The sequence below is a fragment of the Coregonus lavaretus genome (genome assembly GCF_964263955.1).
Source record: "Coregonus lavaretus genome assembly, chromosome: 23".
NCBI lineage: Eukaryota > Metazoa > Chordata > Actinopteri > Salmoniformes > Salmonidae > Coregonus > Coregonus lavaretus.
Window position 1 is genome coordinate 178,196 of NC_140010.1, and position 19,664 is coordinate 197,859.

General features: G+C 44.8%; 1 protein-coding gene across 1 annotated transcript in view; it reads right to left on the reverse strand.

Moving 5' to 3' along the window:
• Positions 1-289: 289 nt before the first annotated feature.
• The window catches only part of LOC311150845 (BAG family molecular chaperone regulator 1-like), a 29,320-nt gene continuing 9,945 nt past the window's right edge, over positions 290-19,664 (reverse strand). The window contains exons 3-7 of the mRNA XM_084188398.1: positions 7,067-7,149; positions 6,821-6,934; positions 4,117-4,224; positions 2,225-2,287; positions 290-2,052 (exon numbers count right to left, since the gene is read on the reverse strand). Coding sequence (XP_084044524.1) covers positions 1,960-2,052; positions 2,225-2,287; positions 4,117-4,224; positions 6,821-6,934; positions 7,067-7,149 — 461 coding nt within the window. The 3' untranslated portion in view covers positions 290-1,959. The remainder of the gene's footprint in view (positions 2,053-2,224; positions 2,288-4,116; positions 4,225-6,820; positions 6,935-7,066; positions 7,150-19,664) is intronic.

Here is a 19,664-nt window from a genome sequence, read left to right on the forward strand (position 1 = left end):
CACATCCTGTCACTGGCCAGACTGACCATTAGTGACATTACATCCTGCCACTGGCCAGACTGACCATTAGTGACATTACATCCTGCCACTGGCCAGACTGACCATTAGTGACATCACATCCTGTCACTGGCCAGACTGACCATTAGTGACATCACATCCTGTCACTGGCCAGACTGACCATTAGTGACATTACATCCTGTCACTGGAAAGCAATACAGGATCAGTCATCAGCTCAATATCAGTCATCTCTTCATAATATCAACACAGATCAGCAAACACCACATATTTTCAAAGTCTGTAGGATTATTTTATTTGGGACTTTTACTTTGTTTGTTAAAATATCCTACATACACAGCACCTTGTCTTAAGTCCCTGAGAACCAAAGGCAGGGGACATCGTTAAGAGGCTGCAGCAGTCAGTGTTCTCTTCTCCATCCCACCACACAGACGGAGGGCTCAGTCCTTATGAGGGTACTCTGCTGCATGTTGCCATGCTAAATAAATACATTAAACTGCTCATAAAAGTCACTTTTCCTTATTTAGTGCCCTAGCTTTGGCCAGGGCCTCATCTCTGTCCAAAAGTAGTGCACTATGCAGGAATAGGGTTCCACTAGAGGGTTAGAACTGCTCCAGGCTGAAGACCGTAGTGTTGCTCAGTGAAACATCGGACCAGGACAGAGCCACAGCATAGAGAGACAATCGATATGTTGGGAGATTTATTAGATGGGGAACTCCATTTGAATTCTATCACTTTTTGACAGCATCCCTTTTGATTTAAACAAAACTTTTCATACGTTTACCCCTGGAAGAAGTGGTCAGAAAGGGATATTTGGGACCGGAATGCCAAAACATTCAGGAGATAAAGGTGGTCAAAGTTGATCCATTTTGCATTCCCCACCACACCATGAGACATCCATGTCTTCATCACTGGAAAGGATAAACGGTTGAGGTTGATATCATTTAAAAGCTTACAAACAGGGTTGTCATACTATTTAATACTTTCTTGAAAAAAATATGTTTTAATAAAAATGTGGACATTATTTAACCTTTAACATAAATGATCTAACAAAGTGTAAACCGCATGTTGTAGCTTAGACCCTATTTGACATAATCTGAGGTTGTGTTGTGCCGCCATCGGTTGAGACACAACATGTTCTTCATGTGGGTCAGGGTTAGGTAGAGAGGGTCAGGGTTAGGGTTAGGTAGAGAGGGTTAGGTAGAGAGGGTTAGGTAGAGAGGGTTAGGTAGAGAGGGTTAGGTAGAGAGAGGGTTAGGTAGAGAGAGGGTTAGGTAGAGAGAGGGTTAGGGTTAGGTAGAGAGGGTTAGGGTTAGGTAGAGAGGGTTAGGGTTAGGTAGAGAGGGTTAGGTAGAGAGGGTTAGGGTTAGGTAGAGAGGGTTAGGTAGAGAGGGTTAGGGTTAGGTAGAGAGGGTTAGGGTTAGGTAGAGAGGGTTAGGGTTAGGTAGAGAGGGTTAGGGTTAGGTAGAGAGGGTTAGGGTTAGGTAGAGAGGGTTAGGGTTAGGTAGAGAGGGTTAGGTAGAGAGGGTTTATAATAGGTCGACTTTGACCACCTTTATGTCTTCAGTGTTTTGGCATTCAGGTCCCAAAAGCCCCTTTCTGACCATATCTACAATGGGCCAATATGTATGGAAGGTTTTGTTCAAATCGAAAGGGATGCTGTCAAAAAGTAATTGAAATCAAATGGATTTCCCCAGATCCCAGATGGTGACCCAGTGGAGACCAGGGCAGGACCACAGCAGAGAGGGCTGGTAGGTAGAGAGATCCCAGTGGAGACCAGGGCAGGACCACAGCAGAGAGGGCTGGTAGGTAGAGCGATCCCAGTGGAGACCAGGGCAGGACCGCAGCAGAGAGGGCTGGTAGGTAGAGAGATGTGGAGCAGCAGACAGATGGACATAGGAGATCCCAGATGGTCATTCAGTAGAACTGTGTGAACTAGTAGATCTAAGAATCTACCAGGGCCAGGTTCTTCGACTGGATCTTAGCCAAGTGGTCTAAAATCCCTGCTTCGATCTTATCACACTGAGCCAGGAACCCCTGGAGGAAGAACAGGAGGAGACAGAGGATATTCTTAGACCTGCGGCTGCTTTGTAGTAACCCTGTAATAACTAGCAACAACGTATTAACAGCATTGTTTTATATTACTCAAGTGGAATAAGGACCTACTTGAACTCTCATTGAGAGTTAATCAGAAATGAAACAGACTCACCTGAATTCTTTTTACTAGTCCCTTTTTCTTCATCCGACAGTCACCGAAGTTGTCTGGTAAAGTCTGTTAACATGACAGTTGTTTTAGTGTTTACAGAGTCAAGACACCCTGTGATAAGACCAGTAGCCAGGGGTTACCAGTCCACCTGACTAGAGGGATCTGTGTTACCAGTCCACCTGACTAGAGGGATCTGTGTTACCAGTCCACCTGACTAGAGGGATCTGTGTTACCAGTCCACCTGACTAGAGGGATCTGTGTTACCAGTCCACCTGACTAGAGGGATCTGTGTTACCAGTCCACCTGACTAGAGGGATCTGTGTTACCAGTCCACCTGACTAGAGGGATCTGTGTTACCAGTCCACCTGACTAGAGGGATCTGTGTTACCAGTCCACCTGACTAGAGGGATCTGTGTTACCAGTCCACCTGACTAGAGGGATCTGTGTTACCAGTCCACCTGACTAGAGGGATCTGTGTTACCCAGTCCACCTGACTAGAGGGATCTGTGTTACCATAGAGTCCACCTGACTAGAGGGATCTGTGTTACCCAGTCCACCTGACTAGAGGGATCTGTGTTACCAGTCCACCTGACTAGAGGGATCTGTGTTACCAGTCCACCTGACTAGAGGGATCTGTGTTACCAGTCCACCTGACTAGAGGGATCTGTGTTACCAGTCCACCTGACTAGAGGGATCTGTGTTACCAGTCCACCTGACTAGAGGGATCTGTGTTACCAGTCCACCTGACTAGAACTGTGTGTTTGTTAATAAGGTTGTGTTACCATAGAGTCCACCTGCTTTAGGAGCAGGCCTAAATACGTGTAGGAGGGTTAGGGGGACCAGTACTAGGTGTAGGAGGGTTAGGGGGACCAGTACTAGGTGTAGGAGGGTTAGGGGGACCAGTACTAGGTGTAGGAGGGTTAGGGGGACCAGTACTAGGTGTAGGAGGGTTAGGGGGACCAGTACTAGGTGTAGGAGGGTTAGGGGGACCAGTACTAGGTGTAGGTGGGTTAGGGGGACCAGTACTAGGTGTAGGAGGGTTAGGGGGACCAGTACTAGGTGTAGGAGGGTTAGGGGGACCAGTACTAGGTGTAGGAGGGTTAGGGGGACCAGTACTAGGTGTAGGAGGGTTAGGGGGACCAGTACTAGGTGTAGGAGGGTTAGGGGGACCAGTACTAGGTGTAGGAGGGTTAGGGGGACCAGTACAAGGTGTAGGAGGGTTAGGGGGACCAGTACTAGGTGTAGGAGGGTTAGGTGGACCAATCCTAGGTGTAGGAGGGTTAGGGGGACCAGTACTAGGTGTAGGAGGGTTAGGGGGACCAGTACTAGGTGTAGGAGGGTTAGGGGGACCAGTACTAGGTGTAGGAGGGTTAGGGGGACCAGTACTAGGTGTAGGAGGGTTAGGGGGACCAGTACTAGGTGTAGGAGGGTTAGGGGGACCAGTACTAGGTGTAGGAGGGTTAGGGGGACCAGTACTAGGTGTAGGAGGGTTAGGGGGACCAGTACTAGGTGTAGGAGGGTTAGGGGGACCAGTACTAGGTGTAGGAGGGTTAGGGGGACCAGTACTAGGTGTAGGAGGGTTAGGGGGACCAGTACTAGGTGTAGGAGGGTTAGGGGGACCAGTACTAGGTGTAGGAGGGTTAGGGGGACCAGTACTAGGTGTAGGAGGGTTAGGGGGACCAGTACTAGGTGTAGGAGGGTTAGGGGGACCAGTCCTAGGTGTAGGAGGGTTAGGGGGACCAGTACTAGGTGTAGGAGGGTTAGGGGGACCAGTACTAGGTGTAGGAGGGTTAGGGGGACCAGTACTAGGTGTAGGAGGGTTAGGGGGACCAGTACTAGGTGTAGGAGGGTTAGGGGGACCAGTACTAGGTGTAGGAGGGTTAGGGCTGTGTTACCATAGAGTCCACCTGCTCTAGAAACTTCATGAACTGTTCAGATGCCACCTTCACTCTTTGGTCCAGTCTCCCCAGCGCCTCGGCCTGCAGGTCTTTAGCTAGGAACCCCTATAGAACAACAGTAACAGAATAGAGGGCTAAGAAAAGCTCCTTCCTGTGTATGTGCTGACCAGTGCAGCCTCTGGGCATTATCTGTGCCAACACTACTGCTGGGTCTCAGTTAGTTTGGTAAGGATGCCAGGGTAGAATAGGGAGTGCTGCTTTGGTATTTAATAGGGCCGGGACCATACCAGTATCGCGATACTCCTTAGTATTGTGGCAAGGAAACAAAACACAAAGCGGACTTAACTTGTTTAGGAAACAAACATAATTATGTTGTCATCCAGAGTCACGTATTTTTTCCCCAAGCTATAGCACATAATATTTTACATACAAAAAATGTCAGCTTCGTGTTTTAATTTTTTATATGGAAGAAATATAGCGATACTGGTATCATCACAGCCCTAGTATATATATTCATGTATATAACCCTAACCCTAGTATATATATTCATGTATATAACCCTAACCCTAGTATATCTATATATTCATGTATATAACCCTAACCCTAGTATATATATTCATGTATATAACCCTAACCCTAGTATATCTATATATTCATGTATATAACCCTAACCCTAGTATATATATTCATGTATATAACCCTAACCCTAGTATATATATTCATGTATATAACCCTAACCCTAGTATATATATTCATGTATATAACCCTAACCCTAGTATATATATTCATGTATATAACCCTAACCCTAGTATATATATTCATGTATATAACCCTAACCCTAGTATATATATTCATGTATATAACCCTAACCCTAGTATATATATTCATGTATATAACCCTAACCCTAGTATATATATTCATGTATATAACCCTAACCCTAGTATATATATTCATGTATATAACCCTAACCCTAGTATATATATTCATGTATATAACCCTAACCCTAGTATATATATTCATGTATATAACCCTAACCCTAGTATATATATTCATGTATATAACCCTAACCCTAGTATATATATTCATGTATATAACCCTAACCCTAGTATATATATTCATGTATATAACCCTAACCCTAACCCTACAGTGCCTTCAGAAAGTATTCTTACCCCTTGACTTATTCCATTTTGTTGTTTCAGCCTGAATTCAAAATGGATCTAAAAAATGTTTTGTTGATCTCACCCATCCACATAATGGCAAATTGAAAACATGTTTTCAGACATTTTTATAAATGTATTCAAAATGAAATACAGAAATATCTAATTTACTTTGTAGAAGCACATTTGGTAGTGATTACAGCTGTGAGTCTTTTGGGGTAAGTCTCTAAGAGCTTTGCACACCTGGATTTTACAATATTTGCACATTAATCTTTAAAATTCTTCAAGCTCTGTCAAGTTGATTGCTGATCATTCAAGTCTTGACTTGTCAAAACTGTAACTAGGCCACTCAGGAACATTCAATGTCGTCTTGGTAAGCAACCCAGTGTAGATTTGACCTTGTGTTTTAGGTTATTGTCCTGCTGAAAGGTGAATTCATCTCCCAGTGTCTGTTGTAAAGCACACTGAACCAGGTTTTCCTCGAGGATTTAGCCTGTGCTTATAGCTGTATTCCGTTTATTTTATCCTAAAAAACTCAGTAGTCGTTGCCGATGACAAGCATACCCATAACGTGATGCAGTCACCGTCAAAATAAAAAGAGTGGTACTCAGTGATGTGTTGTATTTGCCCCAAACATAATGCTTTGTATTCAGGACTAAAAGTTAATTTCTTTGCGACATTTTTTGCAGTATTACTTTAGTGGCTTGTTACAAACAGGATGCATGTTTTAGAATATCCTTATTTTCACTGTCAATGAGGTTAGTACTGTGGAATAACTACAATGTTGATCCATCCTCTGTTCCCTCCCATCACAGCCATTAAACTCTGTTTTAAAGTCACCATTGGCCTCATGGTGAAATCCCTGATCGGTTTCCTTCCTCTCCGGCAACTGAGTTAGGAAGGACGCCTGTACCTTTGTATTGACTGGGTTTATTGATACACCATCCAAAGTGTCATAACTTCACCATGCTAAAGGGATATTCAGCGTCTGCTTTGTTTTTTTGTTTTCTACACACCTACCAATAGGTGCCATTCTTTCTGAGGCATTGAAAAGCCTCCCTGGTCTTTGTGGTTGAATTTGTGCTTGAAATTCACTACTCGATTGAGGGACCTTACAGATGTGTGGGGTACAGAGATGGGGTAGTCATTCAAAACTCCTGAACTTATTTAGGCTTGCCATAACAAAGGGGGTTGAATACTTGAAATGTTTTATCAATTTTTTTAACATTCTACAAACAAAATGTCACTTTGACTTGTAAAGTGGTTATCCCACTGGCTATAGGGTGAACGCACCAATTTGTGAGTCGCTCTGGCTAAGAGCGTCTGCTAAATGACGTTAATGTGCCCTTGAGCAAGGCACTTAACCCTAATTGCTCCTGTAAGTCGCTCTGGTTAAGAGCGTCTGCTAAATGACTAAAATGTAAATGTAAAATGACATGGGGTATTGTGTGTAGATCAGTGACACTACATCTTAATTTAAGTAATTTTAAATTCAGGTTGTAACAACAAAAATATATATGTAGATATAAAGTATCAGAACATACATTCTTCAGGCCTGTCAGCTCTCCATCCACCTTCTCCAGTTTCTTAGCAGTCTCTTCTACTGACTTCTCAATGTCCTTCAACTTCTTCAGCTCGGACTCCTCCTCTGGGCTGTTCTGAGAGGAGACAACACACAGGTCTGTATTCAAACCATTTTAGGAATGAATGAACGAACAAATGAATGATTGACCGAATGAATAAACAAATGAGTGAGTGCCAGTCAGACAGCAGAACTACGAAGGTCTTACCCTCTTCCCAATCATCATGAGTTTACATCCCTGTTTGATTCCAAAGCTGGACAGACTCTCCTCCATCTCCTTCAGTGACTTCCCTGAAACAACAGGACAGCAGAGGCATCAAGGTGGAGCTTGAACCAGCTACCCTGTGGTTAGAGGTGAGTGCAATATAGTACGACCTGTGCCATACAGGCCAGTCTTCTTGGCAGAGGCAGTAGTAATAGTCTGTTTCTGCTCTGTTGCCAACACCTTAGAAAAGTGTCCAGCCTAATGGATCTCTCTTACTACAACTTTAATTAGGTCAGGTCAAGATGTCGCTGCAGTGGATTCTGCTATTTTGTGTGGGGGGTTTTCACGCTGATTTTAACATTTTTTGTACCTAATATTTCCACCATCGTTTCCTATGACCGAAAACAGCTTCTGGGCATTAGAACAGCAGCTGTGGTATGACTGCTCATTCCAGACCAGGCCCTAATCTCCGGGACTAGAGGGGCAAACGAGCGGGCCCCCTGACGAGACAGCTCCAGGTAAGGTTAAGGGGGAGGTGTGTGTCTCTTTGTTAACAACAGCTGGAGCGCGATCTCTAATGTTAAGGAAGTCTGGAGGTTCTGCTCACCTGAGTTAGATTACCTCATGATAAGCTGTAGACCACACTGTTTACCAAGAGAGTTAATCTACACTACCAGTCAAAAGTGTGGACACACCTACTCATTCAAGGGTTTTTCTTTATTTTTTTACAAAACGATGAAATAAAACATATGGAAAGCAAAAAAGTGTTAAACAAATCAAAATATATTTTATATTCAAAGTAGCCACCCTGAACCTTGATGACAGCTTTGCAAACTCTTGGCATTCTCTCAACCGGATTCATGAGGTAGTCACCTGGAATGCATTTCAATTAACAGGTGTGCCTTCTTAAAAGTTAATTTGTGGAGTTTCTTTCCTTCTTAATGCGTTTGAGCCAATCAGTTGTGTTGTGACAAGGTAGGGGGGTATACAGAAGATAGCCCTATTTGGTAAAAGACCAAGTCCATATTATGGCAAGAACTGCTCAAATAAGCAAAGAGAAATGACAGTCCATCATTACTTTAAGACATGAAGGTCAGTCAATATGGAACATTTCAAGAACTTTGAAAGTTTCTTCAAGTGCAGTTGCAAAAACCATCAAGCGCTATGATGAAACTGGCTCTCATGAGGACCGCCACAGGAATCGAAGACCCAGAGTTACCTCTGCTGCAGAGGATAAGTTCATTAGAGTTACCAGCCTCAGAAATTGCAGCCCAAATAAATGCTTCACAGAGTTCAAGTCACAGACACATCTCAACATCAACTGTTCAGAGGAGACTGTGTGAATCAGGCCTTCATGGTCGAATTGCTGCAAAGAAACCACTACTAAAGGACACCAATAAGAAGAAGAGACCTGCTTGGGCCAAGAAACACGAGAAATTGACATTAGACCGGTGGAAATGTGTCCTTTGGTCTGGAGTCCAAATGTGAGATTTTTGGTTCCAACTGCCGTGTCTTTGTGAGACGCGGTGTGGGTGAACGGATGATCTCCACGTGTAGTTCTCACTGTAAAGCATGGAGGAGGGCGTGTTATGGTGTGGGGGTGCTTTGCTGGTGACACTGTCTGTGATTTATTTAGAATTCAAGGCACACTTAACCAGCATGGCTACCACAGCATTCTGCAGCGATACGCCATCCCATCTGGTTTGGGCTTAGTGGGACTATTATTTGTTTTTCAACAGGACAATGACCCAAAACACACCTCCAGGCTGTGTAAGGGCTATTTGACCAAGAAGGAGAGTGATGGAGTGCTGCATTAGATGACCTGGCCTCCACAATCCCCCGACCTCAACCCAATTGAGATGGTTTGGGATGAGTTGGACCGCAGAGTGAAGGAAAAACAGCCAACAAGTGCTCAGCATATGTGGGAACTCCTTCAAGACTGTTGGAAAAGCATTCCTGGTGAAGCTGTCATTACATTTACATTTTAGTCATATAGCAGACGCTCTTATCCAGAGCGACTTACAGTTAGTGAGTGCATACATTTTTCATACTGGCCCCCCGTGGGAATCGAACCCGCAAGCGCCATGCTCTACCAACTGAGCTACAGGAGGCCTGTCATCAAGGCAAAGGGTGGCTATTTGAAGAATCTCAAATATAAAATATATTTTATTTATTATTATTTATTTATTATATTTTGATTTGTTTAACACTTTTTTGGTTACTACATGATTCCATATGTGTTACTTCATAGTTTGTCTTCACGATTATTCTACAATGTAGAAAATAGTAAAAAATAAAGAAAAACCCTTGAATGAGTAGGTGTGTCCAGACTTTTGACTGGTACTGTATAGTTTTCGTAGCGGTCTATGTACCACCACAAACTGATGCTGGCACTAAGACCACACTGAACGAGCTGTGTAAGGCCATAAGTAAACAACAATATGCACATCCAGAGGTGGCGCTCCTGGTGGCCGGGGACTTTAATGCAGGGAAGCTAAAATCAGTCTTACCTAATTTCTACCAGCATGTCACCTGTGCAACTAGATGTGAAAAACTCTAGATCACCTTTACTCCACACATAGAAATGCATTCAAAGCTCTCCCAAAGCTCTTCCTCGCCTACCAGACAGGCTAAATGCCTTCTATGCTCGCTTTGAGGCAAGCAACACTGAACCATGCATGAGAGCACCAGCTGTTCCGGATGACTGTGTGATCACGCTCTTCATAGCCGATGTGAGTAATACCTTTAAACAGGTTAGGGATCGGTGTCCCATATACGGGACGGTTGAGCTAACGTGCACTAATGTGATTAGCATGGCTGTTGTAAGTAACAGCAAACTTTCCAGGACATAGACATGTCTTATATGGGCAGAAATATAAAATTATTGTTAATCTAACAGTACTGTCAAATTTACAGTAGCTATTACAGTGAAAAAAGACCATGCTATTGTTTGAGGAGAGTGCACAACAACAAAAAAGTCATCACCGCAACTGGTTTGATACATTCACCTCTGAAGGTAAATAATGTACTTACATTCAGTAATCTTGCTCCGATTTGTCATCCTAAGGGTCCCAGAGATAAAATGTAGCATAGTTTTGTTTGATAAAATAAATGTGTATATTCAAATGTAGGAACTGGGTTCTACAGTTTGAACCCCTGCTGTCTCTGGCTCCACACCCACCCCGCCCGGCCATCTAGATGTGTGAAAGTTAGTGTATAAGCTAATGATCCATCATGAATGACATTCCTGGGAGTGTGTAAACTTACATTTTGTATTACCATATCATTTTTGTATGTTCTCTATAGATATATACTTGAAAATATATCAATTGACCAATTCGGCACATTTGGGCAGATTTGATACAAAATAGTCCAGTATTGCAATGCTTCACTGGATCAATCTGAAACTTTGCACACACTGTTGCAATCTATTGGCCAAAATCTTAATTGCGCCTAAACTGCAATATTATATTGAGGCCTTTCTCTTGCATTTCAAAGATGATGGAACAAAAAATATAGAAAACGCATGTTTTTTTGTTTGTATTATCTTTTACCAGATGTAATGTGTTATATTCTCCTACATTCATTTCACATTTCCACAAACTTCAAAGTGTTTCCTTTCAAATGGTACCTGAAGCATATCCTTGCTTCAGGTCCTGAGCTACAGGCAGTTAGATTTGGGTATGTCATTTTAGGGAACAATTGAAAAAAAAGGGTCCGATACTTAAGAAGTTAACGTTCACATTCATTAACATTCCTCAGGGCCAGATGGATTACCAGGATACATACTCAGAGCATGGTCTGACCAGCTGACAAGTGTCTTCACTGACATGTTCAACCTCTCCCTGACCCTGTCTGTAATACCTACATGTTTCAAGCAGACCACCACAGTCTCTGTGCCCAAGAACGCCAAGGTAACTTGTCTAAATGACTAATCGCCCTGTAGCCATGAAATGCTTTGAAAGGCTGGTCATGGCTCACATTTTTTATTTTTATTTAACCTTTATTTAACCAGGTAAACCAGTTGAGAACAAGTTCTCATTTACAACTGCAACCTGGCCAAGATAAAGCAAAGCAGTGCGATTAAAAACAACAACACAAGAGTTACATATGGGGTAAAACAAAACATAAAGTCAAAAAATACAACAGAAAATATATATACAGTGTGTGCAAATGTAGTAAGTTATGAATAGTTACAATTTCGTAATTAACACTGGAATGATAGATGTGCAAAATATGATGTGCAAATAGAGATACTGGGGTGCAAATGAGCAAAATAAATAACAATATGGGGATGAGGTAGTTGGGTGGGCTAATTACAGATGGGCTGTGTACAGGTGCAGTGATCGGTAAGCTGCTCTGACAACTGACGCTTAAAGTTAGTGAGGGAGATAAGAGTCTCCAGCTTCAGAGATTCTTGCAGTTCGTTCCAGTCATTGGCAGCAGAGAACTGGAAGGAATGGCGGCCAAAGGAGGTGTTGGCTTTGGGGATGACCAGTGAGATATACCTGCTGGAGCGCAGACTACGGGTGGGTGTTGCTATGGTAACCAGTGAGCTAAGATAAGACGGGGATTTGCCTAGCAGTGATTTATAGATGACCTGGAGCCAGTGGGTTTGGCAACGAATATGTAGTGAGGGCCAGCCAACAAGGGCGTACAGGTCACAATGGTGGGTAGTATATGGGGCTTTGGAGACAAAACGGATGGCACTGTGATAGACTACATCCAATTTGCTGAGTAGAGTGTTGGAGGCTATTTTGTAAATGACATCGCCGAAGTCAAGGATCGTAGGATAGTCAGTTTTACGAGGGCATGTTTGGCAGCATGAGTGAAGGAGGCTTTGTTGCGAAATAGGAAGCCGATTCTAGATCCAACTTTTGATTGGAGATGCTTAATGTGAGTCTGGAAGGAGAGTCTAACCAGACACCTAGGTATTTGTAGTTGTCCACATACTCTAGGTCAGACCCGCCGAGAGTAGTGATTCTAGTCGGGTGGGCGGGTGCAAGCAGCGTTCGGTTGAAGAGCATGCATTTAGTATTACTAGTGTTTAAGAGCAGTTGGAGGCTACGGGGGCTATGTTTTATGGCATTGAAGCTCGTTTGGAGGTTTGTTAACACAGTGTCCAATGAAGGGCCAGATGTATACAAAATGGTGTCGTCTGCGTAGAGGTGGATCCGTGCGTCACCAGCAGCAAGAGCGACATCATTGATATACACAGAGAATAGAGTCGGCTCGAGAATTGAACCCTATAGAGACGGCCAGAGGTCCAGACAACAGGCCCTCCGATTTGACACATTGAACTCGATCTGAGAAGTAGTTGGTGAACCAGGCGAGGCAGTCATTAGAGAAACCAAGGCTATTTAGTCTGCCAATAAGAATGCGGTGGTTGACAGAGTCGAAAGCCTTGGCCAGGTCAATGAAGACGGCTGCGCAGTACTGTCTTTTATCGATCGCGGTTATAATACCGTTTAGGACCTTGAGCGTGGCTGAGGTGCACCCATGACCAGCTCGTAAACCGGATTGCATAGCGGAGAAGGTACGGTGGGATTCGAAATGGTCGGTGATCTGTTTGTTAACTTGGCTTTCAAATACTTTCGAAAGGCAGGGCAGGATGGATATAGGTCTGTAACAGTTTGGATCCAGAGTGTCACCCTCTTTGAAGAGGGGGATGATCGCAGCAGCTTTCCAATCTCTGGGGATCTCAGACGTTACGAAAGAGAGGTTGAACAGGCTAGTAATAGGGGTTGTGACAATTTCGGCGGCTAATTTTTAGAACGAAAGGGTCCAGATTGTCTAGCCGAGCTGATTTGTAGGGGTCCAGATTTTTCAGCTCTTTCAGAACATCAGCTGTCTGAATTTGTGTGAAGGAGAAACAGGGGGGGGGGCATGGGCAAGTTGCAGCGGAGGGTGCAGAGCTGGTGGCCGGGGTAGTGGTAGCCAGGTGGAAAGCATGGCCAGACGTAGCAAAATGCTTGTTGAAATTCTCAATTATTGTAGATTTATCGGTGGTGATAGTGTTTCCTAGCCTCAGTGCAGTGGGAAGTTGGGAGGAGGTGCTCTTATTCTCCATGGACTTTACAGTGTCCCAAAACGTTTTGGAGTTTGTGCTACAGGATGCACATTTCTGTTTGAAAAAGATAGCCTTTGCTTTCCTAACTGATTGTGTATATTGGTTCCTGACTTCCCTGAAAAGTTGCATATCGTGGGGGCTGTTCGATGCTAATGCAGTACACCACAGGATGTTTTTGTGCTGGTCAAGGGCAGTCATGTCTGAGGAGAACCAGGGGCTATATATGTTCTTAGTTCTGAATTTTTTGAATGGGGCATGCTTATTTAAGATTGAGAGGAAAGCACTTTTAAAGAACAACCAGGCATCCTCTACTGACGGAATGAGGTCAATATCCATCCAGGATACCCGGGCCAGGTCAATTAGAAAGGCCTGCTCGCTAAAGTGTTTTAGGGAGCGTTTGACAGTGATGAGGGGTGGTCGTTTGACCGCGGACCCATTATGGACGCAGGCAATAAGGCAGTGATCGTTGAGATCCTTGTTGAAGACAGTGGAGGTGTATTTAGAGGGTACATTTGTCAGGATGATATCTATGAGGGTGCCCATGTTTACAGATTTAGGGTTGTACCTGGTAGGTTCCTTGATAATTTAGATTGTAGGTTGGCCGGGGTGTTAAGCATATCCCAGTTTAGGTCACCAAGCAGTACGAACTCTGAGGATAGATGGGGGGCAATCAGTTCACATATGGTGTCCAGGGCACAGCTCAGGGCTGAGGGGGGTCTGTAGCAAGCGGCAACAGTGAGAGACTTATTTCTGGAAAGGTTGATTTTTAAAAGTAGAAGCTCAAACTGTTTGGGCACAGACCTGGATAGTACGATAGAGCTCTGCAGGCTATCTCTACAGTAGATTGCAACCCCACCCCCTTTGGCAGTTCTATCGAGATGGAAAATGTTGTAGTTGGGGATGGAAATTTCAGAATTTTTGGTGGCCTTCCTAAGCCAGGATTCAGACTCTGCTAGAACATCAGGGTTGGCGGAGTGTGCTAACGCAGTGAATAACTCAAACTTAGGAAGGAGGCTTCGGATGTTAACGTGCAAGAAACCAAGGCGCCTGGGGAGTAGGAGTGATACTGGGGGCTACAGGGCCTGGGTTAACCTCTACATCACCAGAGGAACAGAGAAGGAGTAGAATAAGGATACGGCTAAAGGCTTTAAGTACATCAACACCATCATCCCAGACACCCTGGACCCACACTCCAAGTCGCATACCTCCCCAACAGATTCACAGATTGCACTCCACACTGCACTTTCCCACCTGGACAAAAGGAACACCTACGTGAGAATGCTGTTCATTGACTACAGCTCAGCATTCAACGCCATAGTGCCCTCCAAGCTCATCACTAAGCTCAGGACCCTGGGACTGAACACATTCCTTTGCAACTGGATCCTGGACTTCCTGACGAGCCGCACCCAGATGGTGAGGATAGCCCACAGCACATCCACCACGCTGACCCACAACACGGGGGCCCCTCAGTGGTGTGTGCTTAGTGCCATCCTGTACTCCCTGTTCACCCACGACTGCGTGGCCGCGCACGGCTCCAACACCATCATCAAGTTTGCCGACAACCCAACGGCGGTAGGCCTGATCACCGACGACGATAAGACAGCCTATAGGGAGGAGGTCAGAGACCTGGCAGTGTGGTGCCAGGACAACAACCTCTCCCTCAATGAGAGCAAGACAAAGGAGCTAATCTTTGACTATAGGAAATGGATGGCCGAGCACGCTCCCATTCACATAGATCGATGGCTGTAGTGGAGCGGGTCGAGAGCTTCAAGTTCCTCGGTGTCCACATCACTAAGGACCCATCATGGTCCAAACACACCAACACAGTCGTGAAGAAGGCACGACAACTCCTCTTCCCCCTCAGGAGGCTGAAAAGATGTGGCATGGGCCCTCAGATCCTCAAGAAGTTATACAGCTGCACCATTGAGAGCATCTTGACTGGCTGCATCATCGCTTGGTACGGCAACTGCTTGGCATCCAACCGTAAGGAGTTAAAGAGGATAGTGTGTACGGCCAGCACATCACTTGGGCCGAGCTCCCTGCCACCCAGGACCTCTATACCAGGTGGTGTCAAAGGAAGGCCCTAAAAATGGTCAAAGACCGCAGTCACCCAAATCATTGACTGTTCTCTCTTCTATAGCATGGCAAGCGGTACCGGAGCGCCAAGTCTGGGACCAAAAGGCTCCTGAAAAGCTTCCACCCCCAAGCCATAAGACTGCTGAACAGTTAATCAAATGGCTACCTGGACTATTTGTATTGACCCCCTCTTTGTTGTTGCACTGACTCTCTTGCACCGGCTCTTTACACACTACACTGGACTCTACCCACACACTCACTGGACTCTACCCACACACTCACTGGACTCTACCCACACACTCACTGGACTCTACCTACACACTGGACTGGACTCTACCTACACACTGGACTCTACCTATACACTACACTGGACTCTACCTATACACTCACTGGACTCTACCTATACACTACACTGGACTGGACTCTACCTATACACTACACTGGACTGGACTCTACCTATACACTACACTGGACTGGACTCTACCTATACACTACACTGGACTCTACCTACACACTACACTGGACTCTACCTATACACTACACTGGACTCTACCTATACACTACACTGGACTCTACCTATACACTACACTGGACTCTACCTATACACTACACTGGACTCTACCTATACACTACACTGGACTGGACTCTACCTATACACTACACTGGACTGGACTCTACCTATACACTACACTGGACTGGACTCTACCTATACACTACACTGGACTGGACTCTACCTATACACTACACTGGACTGGACTCTACCTATACACTACACTGGACTCTACCTATACACTACACTGGACTGGACTCTACCTATACACTACACTGGACTGGACTCTACCTATACACTACACTGGACTGGACTCTACCTATACACTACACTGGACTCTACCTACACACTACACTGGACTCTACCTATACACTACACTGGACTCTACCTATACACTACACTGGACTGGACTCTACCTATACACTACACTGGACTCTACCTATACACTGGACTGGACTGGACTCTACGTATACACTACACTGGACTGGACTCTACCTATACACTACACTGGACTGGACTCTACCTATACACTACACTGGACTGGACTCTACCTATACACTACACTGGACTCTACCTACACACTACACTGGACTCTACCTATACACTACACTGGACTCTACCTATACACTACACTGGACTGGACTCTACCTATACACTACACTGGACTCTACCTATACACTGGACTGGACTGGACTCTACCTATACACTACACTGGACTGGACTCTACCTATACACTACACTGGACTGGACTCTACCTATACACTACACTGGACTGGACTCTACCTATACACTACACTGGACTCTACCTATACACTACACTGGACTGGACTCTACCTACACACTCACTGGACTGGACTCTACCTATACACTACACTGGACTCTACCTATACACTACACTGGACTCTACCTATACACTACACTGGACTCTACCTATACACTACACTGGACTGGAATCTACCTATACACTACACTGGACTCTACCTACACACTACACTGGACTCTACCTATACACTACACTGGACTCTACCTATACACTACACTGGACTCTACCCACACACTCACTGGACTCTACCTATACACTACACTGGACTCTACCTATACACTACACTGGACTCTACCCACACACTCACTGGACTCTACCTATACACTACACTGGACTCTACCTATACACTACACTGGACTCTACCCACACACTCACTGGACTCTACCTATACACTACACTGGACTCTACCTATACACTACACTGGACCGGACTCTACCCACACACTACACTGGACTCTACCTATACACTACACTGGACTCTACCTATACACTACACTGTACTGGACTCTACCTATACACTACACTGGACTCTACCCACACACTCACTGGACTCTACCTATACACTACACTGGACTCTACCTATACACTACACTGGACTGGACTCTACCTATACACTCACTGGACTGGACTCTACCTATACACTAGACTGGACTCTACCTATACACTACACTGGACTCTACCTATACACTACACTAGACTCTACCTATACACTACACTGGACTCTACCTATACACTACACTGGACTGGACTCTACCTATACACTACACTGGACTCTACCTATACACTACACTGGACTCTACCTATACACTACACTGGACTCTACCTATACACTACACTGGACTCTACCTATACACTACACTGGACTCTACCTATACACTACACTGGACTGGACTCTACCTATACACTACACTGGACTGGACTCTACCTATACACTACACTGGACTGGACTCTACCTATACACTACACTGGACTCTACCTACACACTACACTGGACTCTACCTATACACTACACTGGACTCTACCTATACACTACACTGGACTCTACCTATACACTACACTGGACTCTACCTATACACTACACTGGACTGGACTCTACCTATACACTACACTGGACTCTACCTATACACTGGACTGGACTCTACCTATACACTACACTGGACTGGACTCTACCTATACACTACACTGGACTGGACTCTACCTATACACTACACTGGACTGGACTCTACCTATACACTACACTGGACTCTACCTATACACTACACTGGACTGGACTCTACCTATACACTACACTGGACTGGACTCTACCTATACACTACACTGGACTGGACTCTACCTATACACTACACTGGACTCTACCTACACACTACACTGGACTCTACCTATACACTACACTGGACTCTACCTATACACTACACTGGACTCTACCCACACACTCACTGGACTCTACCTATACACTACACTGGACTCTACCTATACACTACACTGGACCGGACTCTACCCACACACTACACTGGACTCTACCTATACACTACACTGGACTCTACCTATACACTACACTGTACTGGACTCTACCTATACACTACACTGGACTCTACCCACACACTCACTGGACTCTACCTATACACTACACTGGACTCTACCTATACACTACACTGGACTGGACTCTACCTATACACTCACTGGACTGGACTCTACCTATACACTACACTGGACTCTACCTATACACTACACTGGACTCTACCTATACACTACACTAGACTCTACCTATACACTACACTGGACTCTACCTATACACTACACTGGACTGGACTCTACCTATACACTACACTGGACTCTACCTATACACTACACTGGACTCTACCTATACACTACACTGGACTCTACCTATACACTACACTGGACTCTACCTATACACTACACTGGACTCTACCTATACACTACACTGGACTCTACCTATACACTACACTGGACTCTACCTATATACTACACTGGACTCTACCTATACACTACACTGGACTCTACCTATACACTACACTGGACTCTACCTATACACTACACTGGACTCTACCCACACACTACACTGGACTCTACCCATACACTACACTGGACTCTACCTATACACTACACTGGACTCTACCTATATACTACACTGGACTCTACCTATACACTACACTGGACTCTACCTATACACTACACTGGACTCTACCTATACACTACACTGGACTCTACCTACACACTACACTGGACTCTACCTACACACTACACTGGACTCTACCTACACACTACACTGGACTCTACCTACACACTACACTGGACTCTACCTACACACTACACTGGACTCTACCTATACACTACACTGGACTCTACCTATACACTACACTGGACTCTACCTATATACTACACTGGACTCTACCTATACACTACACTGGACTCTACCTACACACTACACTGGACTCTACCTACACACTACACTGGACTCTACCTATACACTACACTGGACTCTACCTATACACTACACTGGACTCTACCTATACACTACACTGGACTCTACCTATACACTACACTGGACTCTACCTATACACTACACTGGACTGGACTCTACCTATACACTACACTGGACTCTACCTATACACTACACTGGAATCTACCTATACACTACACTACACTGGACTCTACCTATACACTACACTGGACTCTACCTATACACTACACTGGACTCTACCTATACACTACACTGGACTCTACCTATACACTACCTATACACTACACTGGACTCTACCTACACACTACACTGGACTCTACCTATACACTACACTGGACTCTACCTATACACTACACTGGACTCTACCTATACACTACACTGGACTCTACCTACACACTACACTGGACTCTACCTACACACTACACTGGACTCTACCTATACACTACACTGGACTCTACCTATACACTACACTGGACTCTACCTACACACTACACTACACTGGACTCTACCTATACACTACACTGGACTGGACTCTACCTATACACTACACTGGACTCTACACTGGACTCTACCTACACACTGGACTGGACTCTACCTATAC